General features: G+C 46.1%; 1 protein-coding gene across 1 annotated transcript in view; it reads left to right on the forward strand.

The window, feature by feature from the left end:
• The window catches only part of LOC137537857 (mucin-2-like), a 350,759-nt gene that overhangs the window by 63,990 nt on the left and 265,798 nt on the right, over positions 1 to 20,971 (forward strand). Inside the window, exons 5-6 of the mRNA XM_068259807.1 lie at positions 5,921 to 6,040; positions 11,364 to 11,427. Of these exons, the coding sequence (XP_068115908.1) occupies positions 5,921 to 6,040; positions 11,364 to 11,427 (184 nt within the window). The remainder of the gene's footprint in view (positions 1 to 5,920; positions 6,041 to 11,363; positions 11,428 to 20,971) is intronic.

A 20,971-nucleotide genomic window follows, 5' to 3' on the forward strand; every position in this document is an offset into this window, starting at 1 on the left:
AAAGGTATGCAGTGACTGGTATTATAATACAATGTGCAGCAGTCACACAGGTGCAGTGAAAATGGATGCGCTGACTGATGGTATAACAATGTGCAGTCACACAGGTGCAGTGAAAAGGTTGCAGTGACTGCTGGTATAACAATGTGCAGTCACACAGGTGCAGTGAAAGGTATGCAGTGACTGCTGATATAACAATGTGCAGCCACACAGGTGCAGTGAAAGGTATGCAGTGACTGCTGGTATAACAATGTGCAGTCACATAGGTACAGTGAAAGGTTGCAGTGACTGCTGGTATAACAATGTGCAGTCACACAGGTGCAGTGAAAGCTATGCAGTGACTGCTGGTAAAAAAATATGCAGTTACATAGGTGCAGTGAAAAGGTTGCATTAATTGCTGGTATAACAACGTGCGGTCACACAGATGCAGTGGAAGGTATGCAGTGACTGGTATATAAAACAGCGTGCGGTCACACAGATGCAGTGAAAGGTATGCAGTGACTGGTATATAAAACAACCTGCGATCACACAGATGCAGTGAAAAGGTATGCACGGACTGGTATATAAAACAGCGTGCTGTCACACAGGTGCAGTGAAAGGTATGCAGTGACTGGTATTATAATACAAAGTGCAGCAGTCACACTAGGCACTGAATGTGCTGGGCCTGGCACAGTGTAGCAATTAGCAAGGGCCAGCTGCAACAGACAGGGCTGTATATGCAGTGTCAGTGGGCCACAAAAAATAACATATCACAAGAACATTAGCTCTCAAAAGAGCTGTTTTGGGGTGTTTTCATGAACAAATATAAGCAAGAAACAAGCTAACAGACCTCCTATTTATCGCTTTCCCTATCTCTCCAATGTCTCCCCCTCTCACTAATACAGCAGCACAGAGAGTGAGAAAATGGCCGATGCTGCTGCCTTATATAGGGGGGGGGGGGGGGCACTCCAGAAGGGAGTGCAACCTGATTGGCTGCCATGTGTCTGCTGACTGTGGTGTAGAGGGTAAAAGTTTAGCCCAATGATGTAGTATAGGAGTCGGGGTTGAAGTCGCATAAAGTTTGCGGTTTGACGCAAACGCGAACTCGCGATGTTCATGCAACTAAGTTCGGGCCATCTCTACTTGTTCCCGAAAACAAAGGTGGATTCGCGACGAACCGTGAACACTTAGCGAGTTGGCCCTGCCCCCTATACTACATCATTGGGATAAACTTTGACCCTCTACATCACAGTCAGCAGACACATGGCAGCCAATTAGGCTGCACTCCCTCCTGGAGCCCCTCCCCACCCTTATAAGAGGCAGCAGTGTCTGCCATTTTCTCACTCTGTCTACTGCCTGCTTAGTGAGAGAAAGGAGAGAGGTTAAGCTTAGTTAGGTCTTGTTAGCTTGCTCCTTGCTGATATTTGTTGCTAAAAAACACACCACAAAACAGCTCTTTTGAGAGCTAATGTTCTTGTGATGGGTTTTTTTCTGTGCCACTGACATTGCATATACAGCCCTGTCTGTCACAGCTAGCCCTTGCTAATTGCTATACTGTGTCAGGCCCAGCACATTCAGTGCATACCTTTTCACTGCACCTGTGTGACTGCCCATAGTAGTATACTACCAGCAAACAATGCATACCTTTCACTGCACCTGTGTGACTGCACATTGTATTATACCATTTAGTGCATACCTTTTCACTGCACCTGTGTTACTGCACATGGTATTATACCACCAGTCAGTGTATACCTTTCACTGCATCTGTGTTCCTGCACATTGTATTATACCAGCAGTCAGTGTATACCTTTCACTGCATCTATGTAACTGCACATTGTATTATACCAGCAGTCAGTACATACCTTTCACTGCATCTCTGTGACTGCACATTGTATTAGTCAAGTCAGTGCATACCTTTCACTTCATCCCCCAAATATGGACAAAACAACAGGCAGAGGCAGAGCCAGAGGCAGGCCACCCAGCAGGTCTGTTTGAGGTCGTGCTGACGGGATTTCGTGCAGCCCTCGACCAAAGTACAGTGTTCTAAAGGGACGTGCCATCAACACCTAATATTGTCAAGACAGAACACCTCATCTTCCTCAGCTTCCACACGGAACCGTGACATCCTCCTGCTCTGATTCTGGCACCCCACTTAACTCTCAACTGGCAGCCAGCACTGCTACTACTAAAACCACATTCACAGCCATTATTGTTACAAGATAAAGGCGCTAAGCATGTTACACCACCTCATATGTCTGAGTTAAGCGTCAGTATGGACATAAGGTGTGAGGATGATGAAGTACCTGTTGTTGGTGCATTTTGGAGGTGTCTGATACAAGCAAAGCTGTGGAGGATGATTATGATGATGATACTGATGATTATGATACTGCCATGGATGTCACGTGGGTTCCCAATAGACAAGATGAACAGGGAAACAGTTCAGATGAGGAATCAGAGAGGAGTAGGAGGAGAAGAGTTGCTGAAAGAAGCAGGGGGATCTCGTTTTCAGAAACAGCTCGTGGCAGTGTCCGGTGGCATGTATCGCCACCTATGGACAGCAAGCCAACATGCCCTTCAAGGTCAGCTGCTGCTGCCATCACCAAAGTGCCATCATCCCAGTGCTCAGCGGTGTGGAATTTTGTGTGTGTGTGTGTGTCTGCCTCAGGGAGTATGTGGCTGTTCAGCGGACCTAGTTGTGACACCTCCACGGCTTGCAGGCAGGCCTGCTGCCACCTCCTATCCTTCTCCTCCTACTCCTCCTGCTATATCCTCTTTGCTGTCATCCTCCTCCTCCACGGCTGAGTGGCAGCCGCACTGCTACTCTACTGGTGCTGTGATCTCCTCTCCAACTACACAACCCCAGCTCCCCAGGGCCTATGCTGCATGCCAGGTACAAAGGTGTCACACCATCTTGGACATGTCTTGCCTCAAAGCCGAAAGTCACGCTGGAGCAGCCTTCCTGACTGCTCTGAACAAACAGGTGGATCAGTGGCTGACACCACACAAACTGGAGATCGGCAACATGGTGTGTGACAATGGCAGCAATCTCTTGTCGGCTTTGAGTTTGGGAAAGTTGACACATGTACCCTGCATGGAACATGTGCTGAATCTTATAATGCAAAGAATTTTGTGTAAGTACCCAGGCTTACAGAAGGTCCTGAAGCAGTCCAGGAAGGTGTGTGAGCATTTTAGGCATTCCTACACGGCCATCGCGTGCTTGGCCGATATTAAGCAGAGAAACAACTTGCCTTAAAGCGCTCACTGAAATCCAATGCTTCTCATGTTTGACCGCCTGCTACAACAGGAGAAAGCCGCCAACGAGTATCTGTACAGCTAAGCTCAAAGGTCATGCTCTGGGGAGCTGGTCATTTTCTGGCTGGAGGCCCGGAGTACTGGACACTCATGCGTAATACCTGCAGGCTCATTCATCCATTTGAAGAGGTGACAAACCTGGTGAGTTGCAGTGAAGGCGCCATCAGTGACTTGATCCCATATGCTTTCTTCCTGGAGTGTGCTGTGCATAGGGTGGTGGATCAAGCTGTAAAGGAGCGTGAGGAGGAAGATTTGTTAGAAACATCACCTACGGATCCCAGAGGGCTACTGCCTGCCCGAAGACTAAGTCAGTCCCGACACACAGCATCTCTGCCTGCACGCCGTGTGACTGCCTGCCGAAGACTAAGTCAGTCCCCACACAGCATCTCTGCCTGCCTGCCGTCCACTGCTGCCTGCCCAAAGACCAAGTCAGTCCCCACACAGCATCTCTGCCTGCAGGCCGCTTGACTGCTTTCTCCGCCACCACCAACAGGGTCCAGGACGCCAGGTGGATTCCTGAATTTTTAAGGCCTAACAAAAAGAATAATTTTTCTGGTGCATATATATGTCTAATTTTTCTGACTGCACTGCGGCTGCAACTACAAAACAAAAGGCATGTACATGTGTCAATTCCCCTTCGTGATCGTTACCTTGCCACGGTGATGGGGCTTGCGTATCACAATGAAGCAGTGACCTATATGAATGTGTTGGGGGGCACACCCAAGAAAATAAGGTCGTTGCTTCATAGCAGACAGACCAAATTCGATCAAGTGGACACTCACTGTTGTTCTGTCATTGAGCTACCTACCTCAGCCCAACCATATGGGCTTGAAAGCCGCCATCACCTCCGTAATTTTCCCCGGGACTTTTGGCGTGTATCCCACTCAGCCATGCCCCCCTCCAGGTGTTAGACCCCTTGAAACATCTTTTCCATCCCTTTTGTAACCAGGAACAGTGTTTGTAGTTTTTCAAGTTCGCCTGCCCATTGAAGTCTATTGCGGTTCGCGAAGTTCGCCGGTTCGCAAACTTTTTTCGCAAGTTCGCATTTGGGGTTCACGAACCGATAATCGTAGGTTTAAACCATGTCTACTATAGAAACAATTTTTACTTTTACTTCAGGGTTGCTGTGAGCTCTGTTTAATTACCACATCAAATCAGGTGGGAAAAAATTGCTATTCCTCTCTCTGGATGTTTTTAGTGAACTCAACTTCACATAACTGCTTGTTGTCCTGGTGATCTGGTGATCCTCTTTTACCCAATTACCATCAATCTATTAGCCATCGATCGATCGATTCTATAGAATCGATCGATCGATCAGAAAACAATTCTATCAAATTCCCCATTCAATCCATTTGCGGCCAATTTAGATCGATTTTGATCGATTTGATCTATCTGACAGGATGGAAAATCTAGGTCGATCTGCTGCTGGCAGCAGATCGATGGCCCATACATTTGCATTGGATCTAATGGTCCAATAATGCATTTAGATCGATTTTCAATAGATTTCATTCTGAAATCTATTGGAAATCTGTTCCTAGTGTGTGGCACACATCAGATAGATTCCTGTCAGATTGGACTTGACAGGCATCTGCCAGAAATCTATCTGATTGTCGAATCTGCTGCAAATCTATAAGTGTATGGCCACCTTTACTTGTTTCTATAACAAGATTCAAGTGCAACTGGAGATAAATAATGACAGACAGCTTCCTTGTTTAATATATTATTATAGGATATTAAGGGATAAGAAAATACAAATATAACATAACTATTGCAATTACCATGATTTTCAGGGGAAAGCCATGGGTTAACTCATGCAAAATTTAATTTATATAAATCCTTCTTTCAGCACAATCATGGCAAAAGTGAAGAACCTACTATATATTAATCTGAATGTGTTTTTTACTGTAAAATGTTGGAAACTATTTTTTGACTGTAGTACCAGTGCCCTGCCGAAATTACGCATGAGCGTAATTACGCATCGTAATTCAATGTAAATTCACGCGTAAGCGCCACGCGTAACTTACGGTCTTACACGCAATTATTTACGCGTAAGGAGTTAAGTGGTATCGCAATTACACTGTCTACCGTAAATGCTAGGTATGCGTAATTTTACGAAGACTTACGCGTAATTTTACGCGTAATTACTAACGTAAAAACTCCCCTTTTCTAAGAGTAGCCAATCAGTCAACATCCTAAGCAACCAATAGTATCTTCTCCCGCCCTTCAGTATATAAGCATACGTTTTGACGCATACGAATGATGTGTACGCAATTGCTGTCACATTGACGGCTATTGCGTACACATCGTCCATATGCGTAAAAAAATATGCATTAATGGGTATTACGGCACTACGCGTAACATCGTAGTGTAAGCGCCTACATTACAGTATCCTTACGCGTAACTGCGTAAGTTAACGGATAATTACAGTGATGAACCGTAGATAATTTCCTACGCCGTAACCGTAATTGCGTAATGCGTAATAGCGTAAAATTACGCGTAATGATCCGTAAGCGTAGATTTTTCCATTACGACCAGCACTGTGTAGTACTTAATTTTGTATGCTTTGTTTTATGCACGTAGATCTTTTTTGTATTTTTAATACTGGTATTTTTTCAATTTTGAAATTATTCAGCTGTGTACAAACTCTACATACAAAACATTCATCGTCCATGCAGAGATAAAGCCATGTCACTTGAATGACTATGAGACCTGTCTGATGAAAGTAATGATAATCGTGGAACAAGCAAGAATAGTGAGTAATAAAGTCATTCTTGGAGCCTTCACATATTACAAACTGCACTTTATTGTTACTTGTTTTAATAAAAAAAAGTTTTACTACATACGACTCAAAACCATAAATATCAATGTCTCTGTGCCTCTAATAAACTAATGCTATAACAAGAAATGCCCTATAGGCATAAATAGGGAGGAGGTAGTTTAAAGGAATACTATCGATCTATGCATTTATTTTTTAAATGCTGTATGTTGTAGCACACATTAGGACAAGTACTAGGAGCAATTTGATTCCTCACACAGCTGTTCCTCTCAGCTGTAAAATCCTCCTTCAGTTTTAGATACAAAATGTATCTAATACTGACAGCGCCCAGAGAGCTAGACCATGTCTCTGCACAGGGGAGTTGCTATCAACCCCTCAGTTTATAGTTTAATTATCGCCTTGCTGAAAGAATCTTATTGATATGGTGGTAAGGGGTTAAATATTCTAGCAATGTGTGTTTATTATCTTTGCTTCTCGTGACTATTAAAGATACTAATAATGCTAATTGTAAACAGTGGTCTACCCCTCTCAGCAGCTTGTAAAGTGGGTGCAGCCTGGAGTGAATCATCATCACAAACAGGCAGTCAGGCAACCAGTCTGAGTGTAAACACAGACTAGTGTTATAGCTAGTTATATTCCAGCAATATAACAGCTCATTAAGGGCCCTTTTCCACTAGAGCGATTGTGATTGCTGAATCGCAAAATCGCAAATCGCTAGTGATTTTTAACCAGCTGGGCGGTATGGACGAGCTCAGCTCGTCCAGTACCGCCGGAGCCTGCCGCTCAGGCCCTGCTGGGCCGATTTGCGCCAAATAAAGTGCAGCACACGCAGCCGGCACTTTGCCAGCCGCGTGTGCTGCCCGATCGCCGCCGCTCTGCGGCGATTCGCCGCGAGCAGTGGCGAAAGAGGGTCCCCCCAGCCGCCTGAGCCCTGCGCAGCCGGAACAAAAAGTTCCGGCCAGCGCTAAGGGCTGGATCGGAGGCGTCTGACGTCAGGACGTCGGCTGACGTCCATGACGTCACTCCGCTCGTCGCTATGGCGACGGTGTAAGCAAAACAAGGAAGGCCGCTCATTGCGGCCTTCCTTGTTTATTCTGGGCGCCGGAGGCGATCGGAAGAACGCCTCCGGAGCGCCCTCTAGTGGGCTTTCATGCAGCCAACTTTCAGTTGGCTGCATGAAATAGTTTTTTTTTTATTTAAAAAAAACCCTCCCGCAGCCTCCCTGGCGATCTGATCAGAACGCCAGGGTGGTTAAATCGCTAGGGTTGTTACTTTAACATAGAAATCACGAGAAGTATTTTCCACTACAGTGATTCGATTTGGAAATCGCTAATCGCAAATCGAATCGCTTGTTGGAGCGATTTTTACAATGATAATGCAATGCAAATGAAAATCGCAAATCGCAATCGCATAACAGAATTAATGAAAAATCGCAATCGCTGGCGTTTGTGATTTGTGATTGCGATTGCTAGTGGAAAAGGGCCCTCAGTTACATGTTACCACCTCAGATCAGCTGTCAAGGGACAAGGGCTTTTAAAGGCTTTTTTTTACTAACCGTTTCGCTGGACTAGACCATTTTCCTCAGGTAAAAAATCTTCAGTAAATAATTGTCTCAAAAGCACAATAAGCAGAATGAATCAAATGTAAGATCCAAAGAGACAAAGCATTATCATTAAACATGATGACAGAATATGATGATCAAACCAAACAATATAATAACATTATTGTGCATAAACTTATCATATACAAAAGTGACAGGAATAGAAGATGAAGAGATTATCCCATAAAGTGGCGCATAATTAAGTGATGGATAAAAGTAATTAAGGTATGAGCTATATAATGATGAGTGATGAGAAATGCATGCCAAAAAAAGTAGAAAAGATGATAGGATTATGATGAGCTAGAAGTAGCACTACGTATTGGAACAACAGTTGTTTGATTTTATGCATAGCTAGGTAGCAGTAGGTAGGGCATAGAAGCCATGATCTGAAATAGTACTAGCACTACAATGTACAATTACCATTAAACGTGTCAATTATTAAAGTAACACCTTTAAAACACATGTGAACTTAAAAAGAAAAAAAATTAAGATGCAAGAGGTGGCCATACCTGAGGCTTCTTCAGTGTTCCCATAAAAAGGGATGAGCAAATCCGAATTCGGGTGAAAGCCGGATAGTTGCTATCCGGATTTCACCCTTTTAATTACAATCACCTGTGCGGGCTGGGCAGGGGGTCATCTTACCTATCTGACGTCTTCTTCGGTCTGTCCCTCGGCGCCTCCCACGATGCGCTCCACGCGGCGGTCATGTGATTACAAACACTTCCTCCTTCCAGGCTGATGGAGGAAGTGTTTGTTCTCGCGTGACGCGCGTGGACCGCATCGTGGTAGGCACCGAGGGACGGACCGAAGAAGACATCAGATAGGTAAGATTGACCCCCCACCCAGCCTGCACAGGTGATTGTAATTAAAAGGGTGAAATCCAGATAGCAACTATCCGGCTTTCACCCGAATTCGGATTTGAGCATCCCTGCCCATTAACACTGTGACCCTTCAGCTTTGCTGGCCTCCTCAATGTCTTGGAGTTTTGCAGTTCAGTCCAAGTTCCATGTAACAGGTTTCTACGTGTTATTGTTATAGTGTTGTTATTTAGATGTTATTCGAAATCCTGAGCTTATGATTTAAATGAAAAGTTCAATGGTATTTTACAGAGTACTTGACTGAATAATGGAAAATCAGAAGCTTTACCTAAAACAGAACATTTGCAAATAACTTCTGCTTTAAAGGACACATTAAGTGAGAGGGATATGGAGGCAGCCATATATACAGTATTTTTCTTTTAAACAATACTAGTAATGATTGTAATCAGCTAATTAAAATTACGCCAAATTTGCCAAACATTTTCGCAATTACGCCCATAATTCTATTGATTTTGTGTAAGCATTCGTAATTTCACGTAAGCTTGCCCCGACTTTAGCGGTGAATAGCAAAGACCCCATACATGCTATTGTCACCAAATTGCTACATATGTTAAGAAAAATAGTGAGTACAAGTAAAAAAAATATATATTTTTCAGAAAGACCTTGTAGTTTTTGAGAAAATCAATTTTAAAAATGCAAAGGAAAAATGTTTTTTTAACAGTTTGAACTATTTTTCCTTAGCATTTTTAAAATTGTAGCAATTTAGTTTTAGTAATGTCACAAAATTGGTGGCAATAGCATGTATGAGGGATTCGTTATTAACCGCTAAAGTAGGCACAGAATCACATGAAAATTATGTATGATTACAATTACAGACGAAACTCCTTATGATTTTTCCTGAAATTTCACATTAAGATTTTAGTATAATTGTTTTTTAAGTTGCAGTGATTTTTTTAAATAATTATACCTGACAAAATACATGGCTTTAAAGACCACCATTTGCTTGGGATCGCTACAAGCATCGCCTGGGATATTAAACCCTCTAGTGATGTCTGACAAATGGATAAATAATACACCCCAAGATACCAAACTTCACAACGCCCCAATTTTTGTGGGCACACTTACATGGTGATAATATAAATTATAGGTATAGATATTTACAGGCGTATTTACAAAACTGCCCCTGCATAGGCAGTACACGGCAATCTTACCATTACTTATGCCAGTTATGTAGCATGTGTTGTGCAATTTGCACAACCCACTTACTTTGGTACACTAGCAATGCAAGTTGCACTAGGTACACAACGTGTGCTGTGTAACCGCCATAAGTAATAATAAAATTTTACCACTATTTATTGAATGTGCCCCATAGATAGATATGTATGTATCTGATAAGGCTACTTTCTCACCAAGATGTTGCGTTTTAGGGGACGTTATGGTCGCGTAACGTGCCTCTAACGCAACGCATGGTGGTGTTGAAGTTGGACGTCAGATTGAGCTGCGTTATGCAGCTCTCAAAGCAGCCGCTCCAGGTTAGTGATAGGAAGTCCGGATCTTTTTAAGGATTCGGATAATTTGAATCGGATCATTGAAAAGATCCGGATCTTTGAACCGAATCATTTGAATAATTTTACTAGGGAAGCAGACTGGGTGAAATGACTAGCGGGACAGGACTTTCCCTGCACTGTACATTCTGTATGTTCCTGTTTCTTCCAGACAGACATCCACTGTGAACCGAATCGTTCATTGTGGTGATCCAGATGATTCGACTCACAAAAAAGATCCGGATGAAATGAACGATTCGTTCATGATCCGGACAACACTACAGTCCCACCATGAGTCACCACAGTGCAGTGAATATTAATTAGCCATGTGACCTCCTCCTCCAACATTACTAAGCATGTGCAAACAGTCTAATGTGGCTTAGCCCAGTTTAGCGTACAGCATGCAGCACTTTGTTTAAACGTGCTGCGTTACTATGTAACGCAACGTGTGCACTGTGAACAGCACATTGATTTTACAGTGCTGTGAGTTAGGCTGCGTTACTGGCTGCTGTAACGTGGGACTTTAACGTCCCACTGTAAAACCAGCCTTAAAGAGACTCTGTAACAAAATTTTGAGCCTTATTTCTTCTATTCTATAAGTTCCTATACCTGTTCTGATGTGGTCTGTCTTACTGCAACCTTTTCTAGTTGCACTGTCTCTGTAATAAATCTTATCTTCTTTCCTCTGTTGTGTCTGTCTGGCAGAGGCTGGAATGTGTGGAATGTGCAGCACAGCTTGTCATTGGCAAAAGCTTTACACACACCCTCCAAGCTCTGCATGAATCACACAGTAAGCTGTTCTCAGCCTATGATACTCTGGTTAGAAGCCAGTCATTTGTTTGTAAACACTGCCTAAAACTGTTCATTACAAACCAGGATTGCAGCAGGGAGTGGCAGAAACAGCAGAGAGGGGCCCAGGGGAACATAAGGAATAGAATGGTATGCTTTTTATTGTAAGAACATTAGAGTACAGATTCTCTTTAAGGTTATCAATTCCGGTCCCTTTTGTAAACCAATCTCCTTGTGTCATAAACTCAGAGAACAGAGCTTGTTCCATGTGTGTAATTTCAAAAGCATAACAGGCAGAGCTTCTGCAGTACAGCTCAAAAATACTACATTATTTTTTCAGGAAATTAGCTGGGGTAGCGTTCTTATTTTATGTTAGATGTTTGATGCTTTGAGTTGCTTTATTGGATGTAGGCTCATTTAAAATATAATCAACCAGTTAATTATTTCAGTTTTCTTTTGATCGTGTGAAGCTTTTGTAACTATGGCTACATCATATACTGGCTATTTCTTTTCCTATCTTAACTGCAATTTTTTTTGTTTGGGCACAGATTATCTCAAGTAGTGGAAAAGTGTCAATTAATTCTGATGACGTTTCATTGCCTTATGATCATGGTAAGACCATCTTTGCTTGCTTCCACATTTAGATGGTCCTCAACTGCATCCACACCACCACCACACTGCTTGACTGAATTTGCATGCTTCAAGTTTAATGCTATTCTACTTTACGTACAGCATGGTAGTAATACATGACTGGTGGTGCAGTGTTGTAGAAACTGCTACAATGCTACCACCTTCTGTTGTGGCTGGATAGTGTAATGGTTAAAGGGAAGGTTCAGGGAGGGGATTAAAAAAATAAAAATAAATTTCCACTTACCTGGGGCTTCCTCCAGCCCGTGGCAGGCAGGAGGTGCCCTCACCGCCGCTCTGCAGGCTCCCGGTGGTCTCCGGTGCCCGACCCGACCTGGCCAGGCTGGCTGCCAGGTCAGGCTCTTCTGCGCTCCATTTCCTGGCACTTCTGCGTCCCACGCCGGCGCGCTGATGTCATCGGACATCCGCCGGGCTGTACTGCGCAGGCACAGTAGTTCTGCGCATGCGCAGTACAGCCCGGCGGACGTCCGATGACGTCAGCGCGCCGGCGTGGGACGCAGAAGTGCCAGGAAATGGAGCGCAGAAGAGCCCGACCTGGCAGCCAGCCTGGCCAGGTCGGGTCGGGCACCGGAGACCACCGGGAGCCTGCGGAGCGGCGGCGAGGGCACCTCCTGCCTGCCACGGGCTGGAGGAAGCCCCAGGTAAGTGGAAATTTATTTTTATTTTTTTAATCCCCTCCCTGAACCTTCCCTTTAAGGGCTCTGCCTCTGACACAGGCGACCAGGGTTCAAATCTCAGCTCTGCCTGTTCAGTAAGCCAGCACCTATTCAGTAGGAGACCTTGGGCAAGACTCCCTAACATTGCTTATAGAGTGCATCCTAGTGGCTGCAGCTCTGGTGCTTTGAGTCCGCCAGGAGAAAAGCGCGATATAAATGTTCTGTGTTTGTTGTGAAGATATTATTATATTAAAGAGGAACTGTAGGGTAAATAAACCAGTTCACTAAAAGCAATCATGATTCTCTTTATGGATGGTAGATTCATTTTAATGGAGAGAAAGAATAGCAGCGAACAATCTAGCAAAAACCATAACACGTTATATAAAAGTTATAAATTGGAGTGGAGAAATCCTTGTTGGCAAGCAAAGAGGTAAGGAGTTTCTTGTTGTTGGTCACCAGGTTTGCACTAGGTATGATCAACAATGAGATGCAAATATTTCAGTTCATGTAGGATTATGTAAAATTGTATGCACATAAAGCAGCTTGAAAATGGACCAATCAAGTCCCACCAAGGTTTAACCACTTGATGACCCACCCTTTACCCCCCCTTAAGGACCAGCGTGGTTATTAGTGATCTGTGCTGGGTGGGCTCTACAGCCCCCAGCACAGATCAGGGTGCAGGCAGAGAGATCAGATTGCCCCCCTTTTTCCCCCCCTATGGGGATGATGTGCAGGGGGGGTCTGATCTCTTCTGCCTGCGTGTGGCTGGCGGGGGGGGGGGGGCACCTCAAAGCCCCCCTCCGCGGCAAAATTCCCCCCTCCCTCTCCTACCTGTCCCCTCCCCGGTGATCCGGGCTGCACAGGACGCTATCCTGTGACTTTTTAGCCAGACCACTCTGAGCCATGAATGATACTTATTATAAGATAATACCATAAGAAACGGTAGTGTGTTGGTCTGGGACGTGGTTTACAGTATTACTGCCACTGTGTACCTCGCTCAGCCACGCTATATATAGCATTGTGTTTACTGCCACTCTGTGTACACAGCTCAGCCAGACTACATAGCATTGTGTGTACTGCCACTGTGCACCTCGCTCAGCCACGCTATATATAGCATTGTGTTTTCTGACACTCTGTGTACACGGCTTAGCCTGACTATATAGCATTGTGTGTACTGCCACTGTGCACCTCGCTCAGCCACGCTATATATAGCATTGTGTTTACTGCCACTCTGTGTTCACCGCTCAGCCTGACTATATAGCATTGTTTACTGACACTCTGTGTACACGGCTCAGCCTGACTATATAGCATTGTGTGTACTGCCACTCTGTGTACACGGCTCAGCCAGACTATATATCATTGTGTGTACTGCCACTCTGTGTACACCGCTCAGCCAGACTATATAGCATTGTGTGTACTGCCACTCTGTGTACACCGCTCAGCCAGACTATATAGCATTGTGTGTACTGCCACTCTGTGTACACCGCTCAGCCAGACTATATAGCATTGTGTGTACTGCCACTCTGTGTACACCGCTCAGCCAGACTATATAGCATTGTGTGTACTGCCACTCTGTGTACACCGCTCAGCCAGACTATATACCATTGTTTACTGCCACTCTGTGTACACCGCTCAGCCAGACTATATACCATTGTTTACTGACACTCTGTGTACACCGCTCAGCCAGACTATATACTATTGTTTACTGACACTGTGTGTACACCGCTCAGCCAGACTATATAGCATTGTGTGTACTGCCACTGTGTACCTCGCTCAGCCACGCTATATATAGCATGTTTACTGACACTCTGTGTACACGGCTCAGCCAGACTATATAGCATTGTGTGTACTGCCACTCTGTGTACACCGCTCAGCCAGACTTTATAGCATTGTGTGTACTGCCACTCTGTGTACACCGCTCAGCCAGACTATATAGCATTGTGTTTACTTCCACTCTGTGTCTGCTGGGCCTGGGAACAGTAGTACACCGCTCACCTGCCACTGTATAGCATTGTGCTCTGTGTCGCTGCTGGGAATAGTGGTACACCGCTCACCCGCCACTGTATAGCATTGTGCTCTGTGTCGCTGCTGGGAATAGTGGTACTGTATAGCATTTATGTACTGCCACTGTACTGCTGCCAGTCAGCGTGTACTGTAAGGATAAGTGAAATGAGGAAGAAATCCGGTGAAAGAGGAAGGGGCAAGGGAAGAGGTGTTTCCCCTGACGGTTCACGTACAGGCCACAGGGGAGCACCCAAGAAAACCCACTCAATACCGCCCATGTTGTCCAGGACAACAACCCTCACAGATCCAAAAGAACAGGACCAGATAATTACTTGGATGACCTCTCAAGCGTCCAGCAGTGGGTTAAGCAGCACCAGCACATCACGCACGAGGTCCGAGTCCTCAGCCAGTTACAAGGAGCCAGTGGGCACAAAGCTGACACAACCGGCAGCGACACCACGCACACAACTGCCAGATAACCAGTCCGATGAATTACCTCAGGACACAATGGGGTATTCGCAGGAGCTATTCCCAGCCCAACAAACTTCCACCTTTCAAAGGTCAATGGAGGAACAGCCAGAAATGTTGTGCCCGGATTCACAACCATTAACTGTGGGAAATGCACCGCACACTGAAATACAAGGCGAGTCCGAGGAGGACTCGGAAACCCAAATCCCAGAGCAAGTTGGGCAGGAGGGGTTGCAATTGCAGGAGGTCGGCCGACAAGATCTGGAAGACGACGTTGGAGTGAGCTGCGCAGAGGTTGTTCTGGGGAGCTCTACTCCACGGCGGCGGCCCCCCACAATGACATATGACGAGTTTGAGGAGATGGAAGAGGAGGGTATGGACAATGTGGACAGAGACCCAGATTTTGTTTGTGAACGAGAACATCGCCGTCGTAGCAGCAGCACAGATGAGTCTGTTGAAGAACCCACTGCTGCACGAGTTCGCCTTGTGCCACAAGGTAGGCGGCGCGCAATTTCAGGCACCACAAGCGTGGAAGTTCAAGTGAGAGGCAAAAGAGGAGCAAACAGAAATCGCCAGCAAGGAGGCAGGTGCTCCAAAGTCTGGGCTTTCTTTGAAGACTGCACTGAGGATGTTACCATGGCGATTTGCAAGGTGTGCAAGACCCGCCTGAGCAGGGGGAAAAGTATTAACAACCTCTCCACCACCAGCATGAGCCGCCACATGCTATCCAAACATCCCACTCTGTGGGCAAACGCGGCAGGACAGGGTACCAGCAACACTGCCTCCCTTGGGTTCACCAGACTCACCACCAGACCCGCCTCAGCAGCAGCAGTAGCCCAGCCATTGCGTGGTTCACAACATTCACAAACATCAGACGACGCTGACACTGTCACTTTCCGGAGTAGTGCTCTTGAGGTCTCCCAGTGTTCATCAAACACAACAACCAACAGCCATTCCGTGTGCAGCGCTACGGTTCAGCTTCTGGCCTGCGAAATGCTGCCATATCGAGTGGTGGAGACAAACAGCTTCAAGGGCATGATGTCAGTGGCCATCCCACGTTACGTGGTTCCCAGCCGCTACCACTTTGCGCGCTCTGCAGTGCCTGAGTTGCATGAGCACGTGGTCAGCAAAATAACCCGAAGCTTGAAGAATGCCGTTGCCTGCAAGGTTCACCTCACCACTGACACTTGGACGAGTGCGTTCGGACAGGGTCGATACATCTCCCTTACCGCGCACTGGGTGAACCTTGTGGAGCCTGGCAGCGATTCCTCACCTGCTATGGCGCGGGTGTTGCCCACGCCGCAAACAGCTGCACCGCCGTCCCTCCCACTGGATAACAACAGCAGCACCTACCTCTCTGACTCCTTCTCCTCCAACGCATCTCAAAGCTGTACCTCATCCGGAAACGCTAACCCAGCAGCAGTAGGATCGTGGAAGCAGTGCAGCACAGCTGTTGGCATGCGTCAGCAAGCGTTGCTGAAGCTGATCTGCCTTGGGGATAAGCAGCACACAGGGGAGGAAATTTGGAAGGGAATAAAGGAACAGACGGATTTGTGGCTGGCACCGCTGGACTTGAAACCGGGCATGGTTGTGTGTGATAATGGGAGTAATCTCATTCGCGCTTTAAGGTTGGCTAAGCTGACACACATCCCTTGCCTGGCGCACGTGATGAACCTAGTAGTTCAGCGGTTCCTGAGGACATACCCAGGCGTGGCCGATCTTCTGTTGAAGGTGCGTCGAGTGGCCAAACATTGTAGAAATTCCAGTACTGCTTCGGGGGCACTTGCCAAGATGCAGGAGCGCTTCAATCTCCCCCACCATCGCTTGCTGTGTGATGTCCCTACGCGCTGGAATTCTACGCTGCACATGCTAGCACGCTTTTGTGAGCAGAAGAGTGCAGTGGTCCAGTACATGACGGCGCAGTACTGAGGCGCATCCGGACAGCTGCCAAGCTTCTGTGGATCCGATTGGGCCAACATGTTGGACCTCTGCCAAGTCCTCCAAAATTTTGAGCAATCCACGTTGCTTGTGAGCAGTGACAACTCTTCAGTCAGCATTACCATACCACTGCTGTGTTTACTGAAGAGGTCAATGTTGAAAATCAAGGAAACAGCTGTCATGATGCAACTGGGGGAATCTGAAGGAGAAAACGATCAGCGTGATGGTACCAACATCAGGCCATCCGCCTCAGGGAACGCTGGCCCCAGCAGCTATGACGAAGAAGAGGAGGAGGAACAGCTGGAGTTGGAGCAGGAATTTCATGCCACCACTGACGAGGGCCAGAGCGGTGCACGTTGGACTTCCACAATTCAGCGCGAATGGTCAGCAGAAGCAGACCAGGAGGAAGGTGACGACTATGATGCATCACAACAACTATCACAACGCTCACAAGAGGATGATGAGGATTCTGGTAGGACTCTTGCACACATGGCTCAATTCATGCTAGACTGCATTGAACGCGACCCACGCATTGTGCGCATTTTGGACAACACCAATTACTGGGTTTATACCCTTCTGGATCCACGGTACAAACACAATGTTCCAAAACTGCTTGAAGAAAGAGTCAGACAGGTCAAAATGGAAGAATACCAGCAGGCCCTTGTGGAGACTTTAGAGAGGAGATTGACATCCTCCCCCTCCTCTAGCCAGTTGTACGCCGACAGACTGACTTCCGCAAACCCAGGACGACCAGGAGGGCAGCAAACAACGCAAGCCGCAGCTAGTGCCCAAAAGGGAATGGTATCGGCAGTGTCCTTGGAGTGGGAAAATTTTCTGACACCCATGCAGCAGCAGCCCACTGAACAGGAAGCGTGCAGATCCACCTCCAACACCGATCGCCTGGAGAAGATGGTCAAGGACTACATGTCAGATGACGTAGCTGTGTCGAACAATCCATCTGCACCCTTCAACTATTGGGTATCGAAGCTAGACACCTGGCACGAACTGGCAATGTACGCAATAGAGGTGCTGGCTTGCCCGGCAGCCAGCGTTATGTCGGAACGCTGTTTCAGTGCTGCCGGAGGCATCGTCACAGATCGGCGTATCCGCCTCTCCACAGAAAATGCAGACCGTCTGACTCAAATTAAAATGAATCAATCCTGGATTGGAAACGACTACGCAACACTCCAGGACCCCAACCAAGTAACATGACCAATGAACATCTGGGATGGTGTAGCGTTTCTGGTCCCTGTTTATTGAACCTCTCATCTGTTTTACATTTATGACTGCATGGCGGCAAAAAGCATTGCTGCTATATCCGCACGCTTTTTGTCCTCATGCAAGGCCTGGGTTGTTGTGTCTCAAAAAGCATGGCCTTCTCCTCCTGCGCCTGCTCCTGTTCCATCACGTGTGCTGCTGCTGCTGCTGGGTTAGCGTTGCCGGTCCCTGTTTATGGAACCTCTTATCTTTATTACATTTATGACTGCATGGCGGTACAAAGCATGCTATCTGCACGCTTCTTGTCCTCATGCAAGGCCTGGGTTGTTGTGTCTCACAAAGCGTGGCCTTCTCCTCCTGCGCCTCCTCCTGTTCCATCACGTCTGCTGCTGCTGGGTTAGCGTTGCCGCGTGGTCCCTGTTTATTGAACCACTTATCTTTATTACATTTATGACTGCATGGCGGTACCTCATGCAAGGCCTGGGTTGTTGTGTCTCACAAAGCGTGGCCTTCTCCTCCTGCGCCTCCTCCTGTTCCATCACGTCTGCTGCTGCTGGGTTAGCGTTGCCGCGTGGTCCCTGTTTATTGAACCACTTATCTTTATTACATTTATGACTGCATGGCGGTACAAAGCATGCTATCCGCACGCTTCTTGTCCTCATGCAAGGCCTGGGTTGTTGTGTCTCACAAAGCGTGGCCTTCTCCTCCTGCGCCACCCTCCTCCTGTTCCATCACGTGTGCTGCTGCTGGGTTAGCGTTACCGGTCCCTTTTCCTGGAACCTCTTATATGTATTACATTTATGACTGCATGCCGACAAAAAGCATGTTACCTGTGCAAAGAAAACAGACATTTCCCGCATTTAAAAGACAGTTTTCCCTTTGAAAATTTAAAATCGATTTTCTCAAAAACTATAACCTCTTTTTGCTGATTTTTTTTTCCTCTTGTACCCACTCCCAAGGTGCACATACCCTGTAAATTTGGGGTATGTAGCATGTAAGGAGGCTTTACAAAGCACAAAAGTTCGGGTCCCCATTGACTTCCATTATGTTCGGAGTTCGGGTCGAACACCCGAACATCACGGCCATGTTCGGCCTGTTCGGCCCGAACCCGAACATCTAGATGTTCGCCCAACACTACTGTACTGTGCCAGGCCCAGCACATTGTATTATACCAGTCATTGCATACCCTTCACTGCATCTGTGTGACTGCACACTGTATTATACCAGTCACTGCATACCTTTCACTGCATCTGTGTGACTGCACTCTGTATTATACCAGTAACTGCATAACTTTCACTGCATCTGTGTAACTGCATACTGTATTATACTAATCACTGCATAACCTTCACTGCATCTGTGTGACTGCACACTGTATTATACCAATCACTGCATACCTTTCATGGCATCTCTGTGACTGCACACTGTATTATACCAGTCACTGCATACCTTTCACTGCATCTGTGTGACTGCACACTGTATTATACCAGTCAGTGCATACCTTTCACTGCATCTGTGTGACTGCACACTGTATTATACCAGTCACTGCATACCTTTCACTGCATCTGTGTGACTGCACACTGTATTATACCAGTCAGTGCATACCTTTCACTGCATTTGTAGCTCCCTCTCCGGACTGGAATCAAACCCTGATTCCCCGGCCGTTACCCGTGGTCACCATGGTACTGAGAAAGTACCATGGAAAGTTCATCACACAGTTGAATGAATGGCAGACTTGCCCTCCATAACAGATTCTCGTTAAAGGATTTAAAGTTTATTTGTCTCATCATTATACAGCAAAGCATCGAAAGAGTCCTCCTGCAATGTTATTTTTCGTCACTACTTTCGAGTCGGGACTTGGCGTGCCGTGCCTGCTGCCTTCTTTGGATGTGTGGTGGTGGTAGCTGCTTCTTAGGCTCCCACTCTGGACCAGAATCGAACCCTGATTCCTGGCCCATTACCCGTGGTCACCATGGTACTGAGAAAGTACCGTGGAAAGTTTATCACACACAGTTGAATGAATGGCAGACTTGCCCTCCATAACAGATTCTCATTAAAGGGTTTAAAGTTTAGTCATCTCATCATTATACAGTAGGGCCTTGAAAGAGTCCTCTTGTAATGTTATTTTTCGTCAGTACCTCCCTGAGTCAGGACTTGCCCTCCATAACAGATTCTCGTTGAAGGAACTGCCCGGACAGCAGAAAAAGTAATTTTAAAAAATAGATGTAAGCTTTAACAATAGTAGAGAAAGAACCATCAAAAGTTGATAAGGCAGTCAGACATCCGAATGCGTCGTGGCTGTGACGGGGCGGTGTGATCGGCCCAAGGTTATCTAGTCAGCTCTCGTCGGTAGGCATTAGTTCTGGAATTACCACAGTTATCAAAGTAACATATACCAGGAAAAAAATGTAGAATTTTACCTACCTTCAATTTTCAATTAATCATAAAAAAACATGTATTTTTCAATTTTCATCATCATGGTCTGCACTCTCGCCAACGTGTGCACGAGCATGGCCATAACTACACAAACATTGCCACCGAGAGGACTGACAGTTTATGTCCTGGGCTAGGAGTATCAACTGACAACCTTTTGCGGCTGTTTGCAGCGGTGCGTTAAACAGTGAGTTTGGTCTTTCAGTGTGAAGCAGTACACTAATTACACTACCTGATCCATGTATACACACGCAAGATGTTTTAAAGCACTTTATGCCTCCAATTTAGGAATGTAATGTGATTTCTGCCCTTCAGGGATTACAACCCTGCTGTGCGTCAAATCCGTACTTTTCCCAGGGACTTTTGGTATGTATCCCACTCCGCCATGCCCTCCTCTAGGTGTTAGACCCCTTGAAACATCTTTTCCATCACTTTTGGGGCCAGAAACAGTGTTTGTAGTTTTGAAAGTTCGCCTGCCCATTGAAGTCTATTGCGGTTCGCTGAGTTCGCCGGTTCGCCAACTTTTGTGAAAGTTTGCGTTTGTGGTTGACCTGAGGTTCGAGCTATCTCTATTCATCCCTAGTTTTCACACATCTTAAAAGGGATTTTGGCCCACTTCCCTTTACATTAACTCTCCAACAGTGATGAGAGAACATGCAGATATTCTTTCTGATATTATTTTCGCAAAAATGAGTAAAATTTTTGCTTCGACAAGCAAAAATACGCTCATATATCTTAGCTTTTTGTCCGCATTTTTGCACAGTGGCTGCCAACTTTAGCGGTTAATAGCAATG

Source organism: Hyperolius riggenbachi, chromosome 11 (genome assembly GCF_040937935.1).
Source record: "Hyperolius riggenbachi isolate aHypRig1 chromosome 11, aHypRig1.pri, whole genome shotgun sequence".
Lineage (NCBI taxonomy): Eukaryota > Metazoa > Chordata > Amphibia > Anura > Hyperoliidae > Hyperolius > Hyperolius riggenbachi.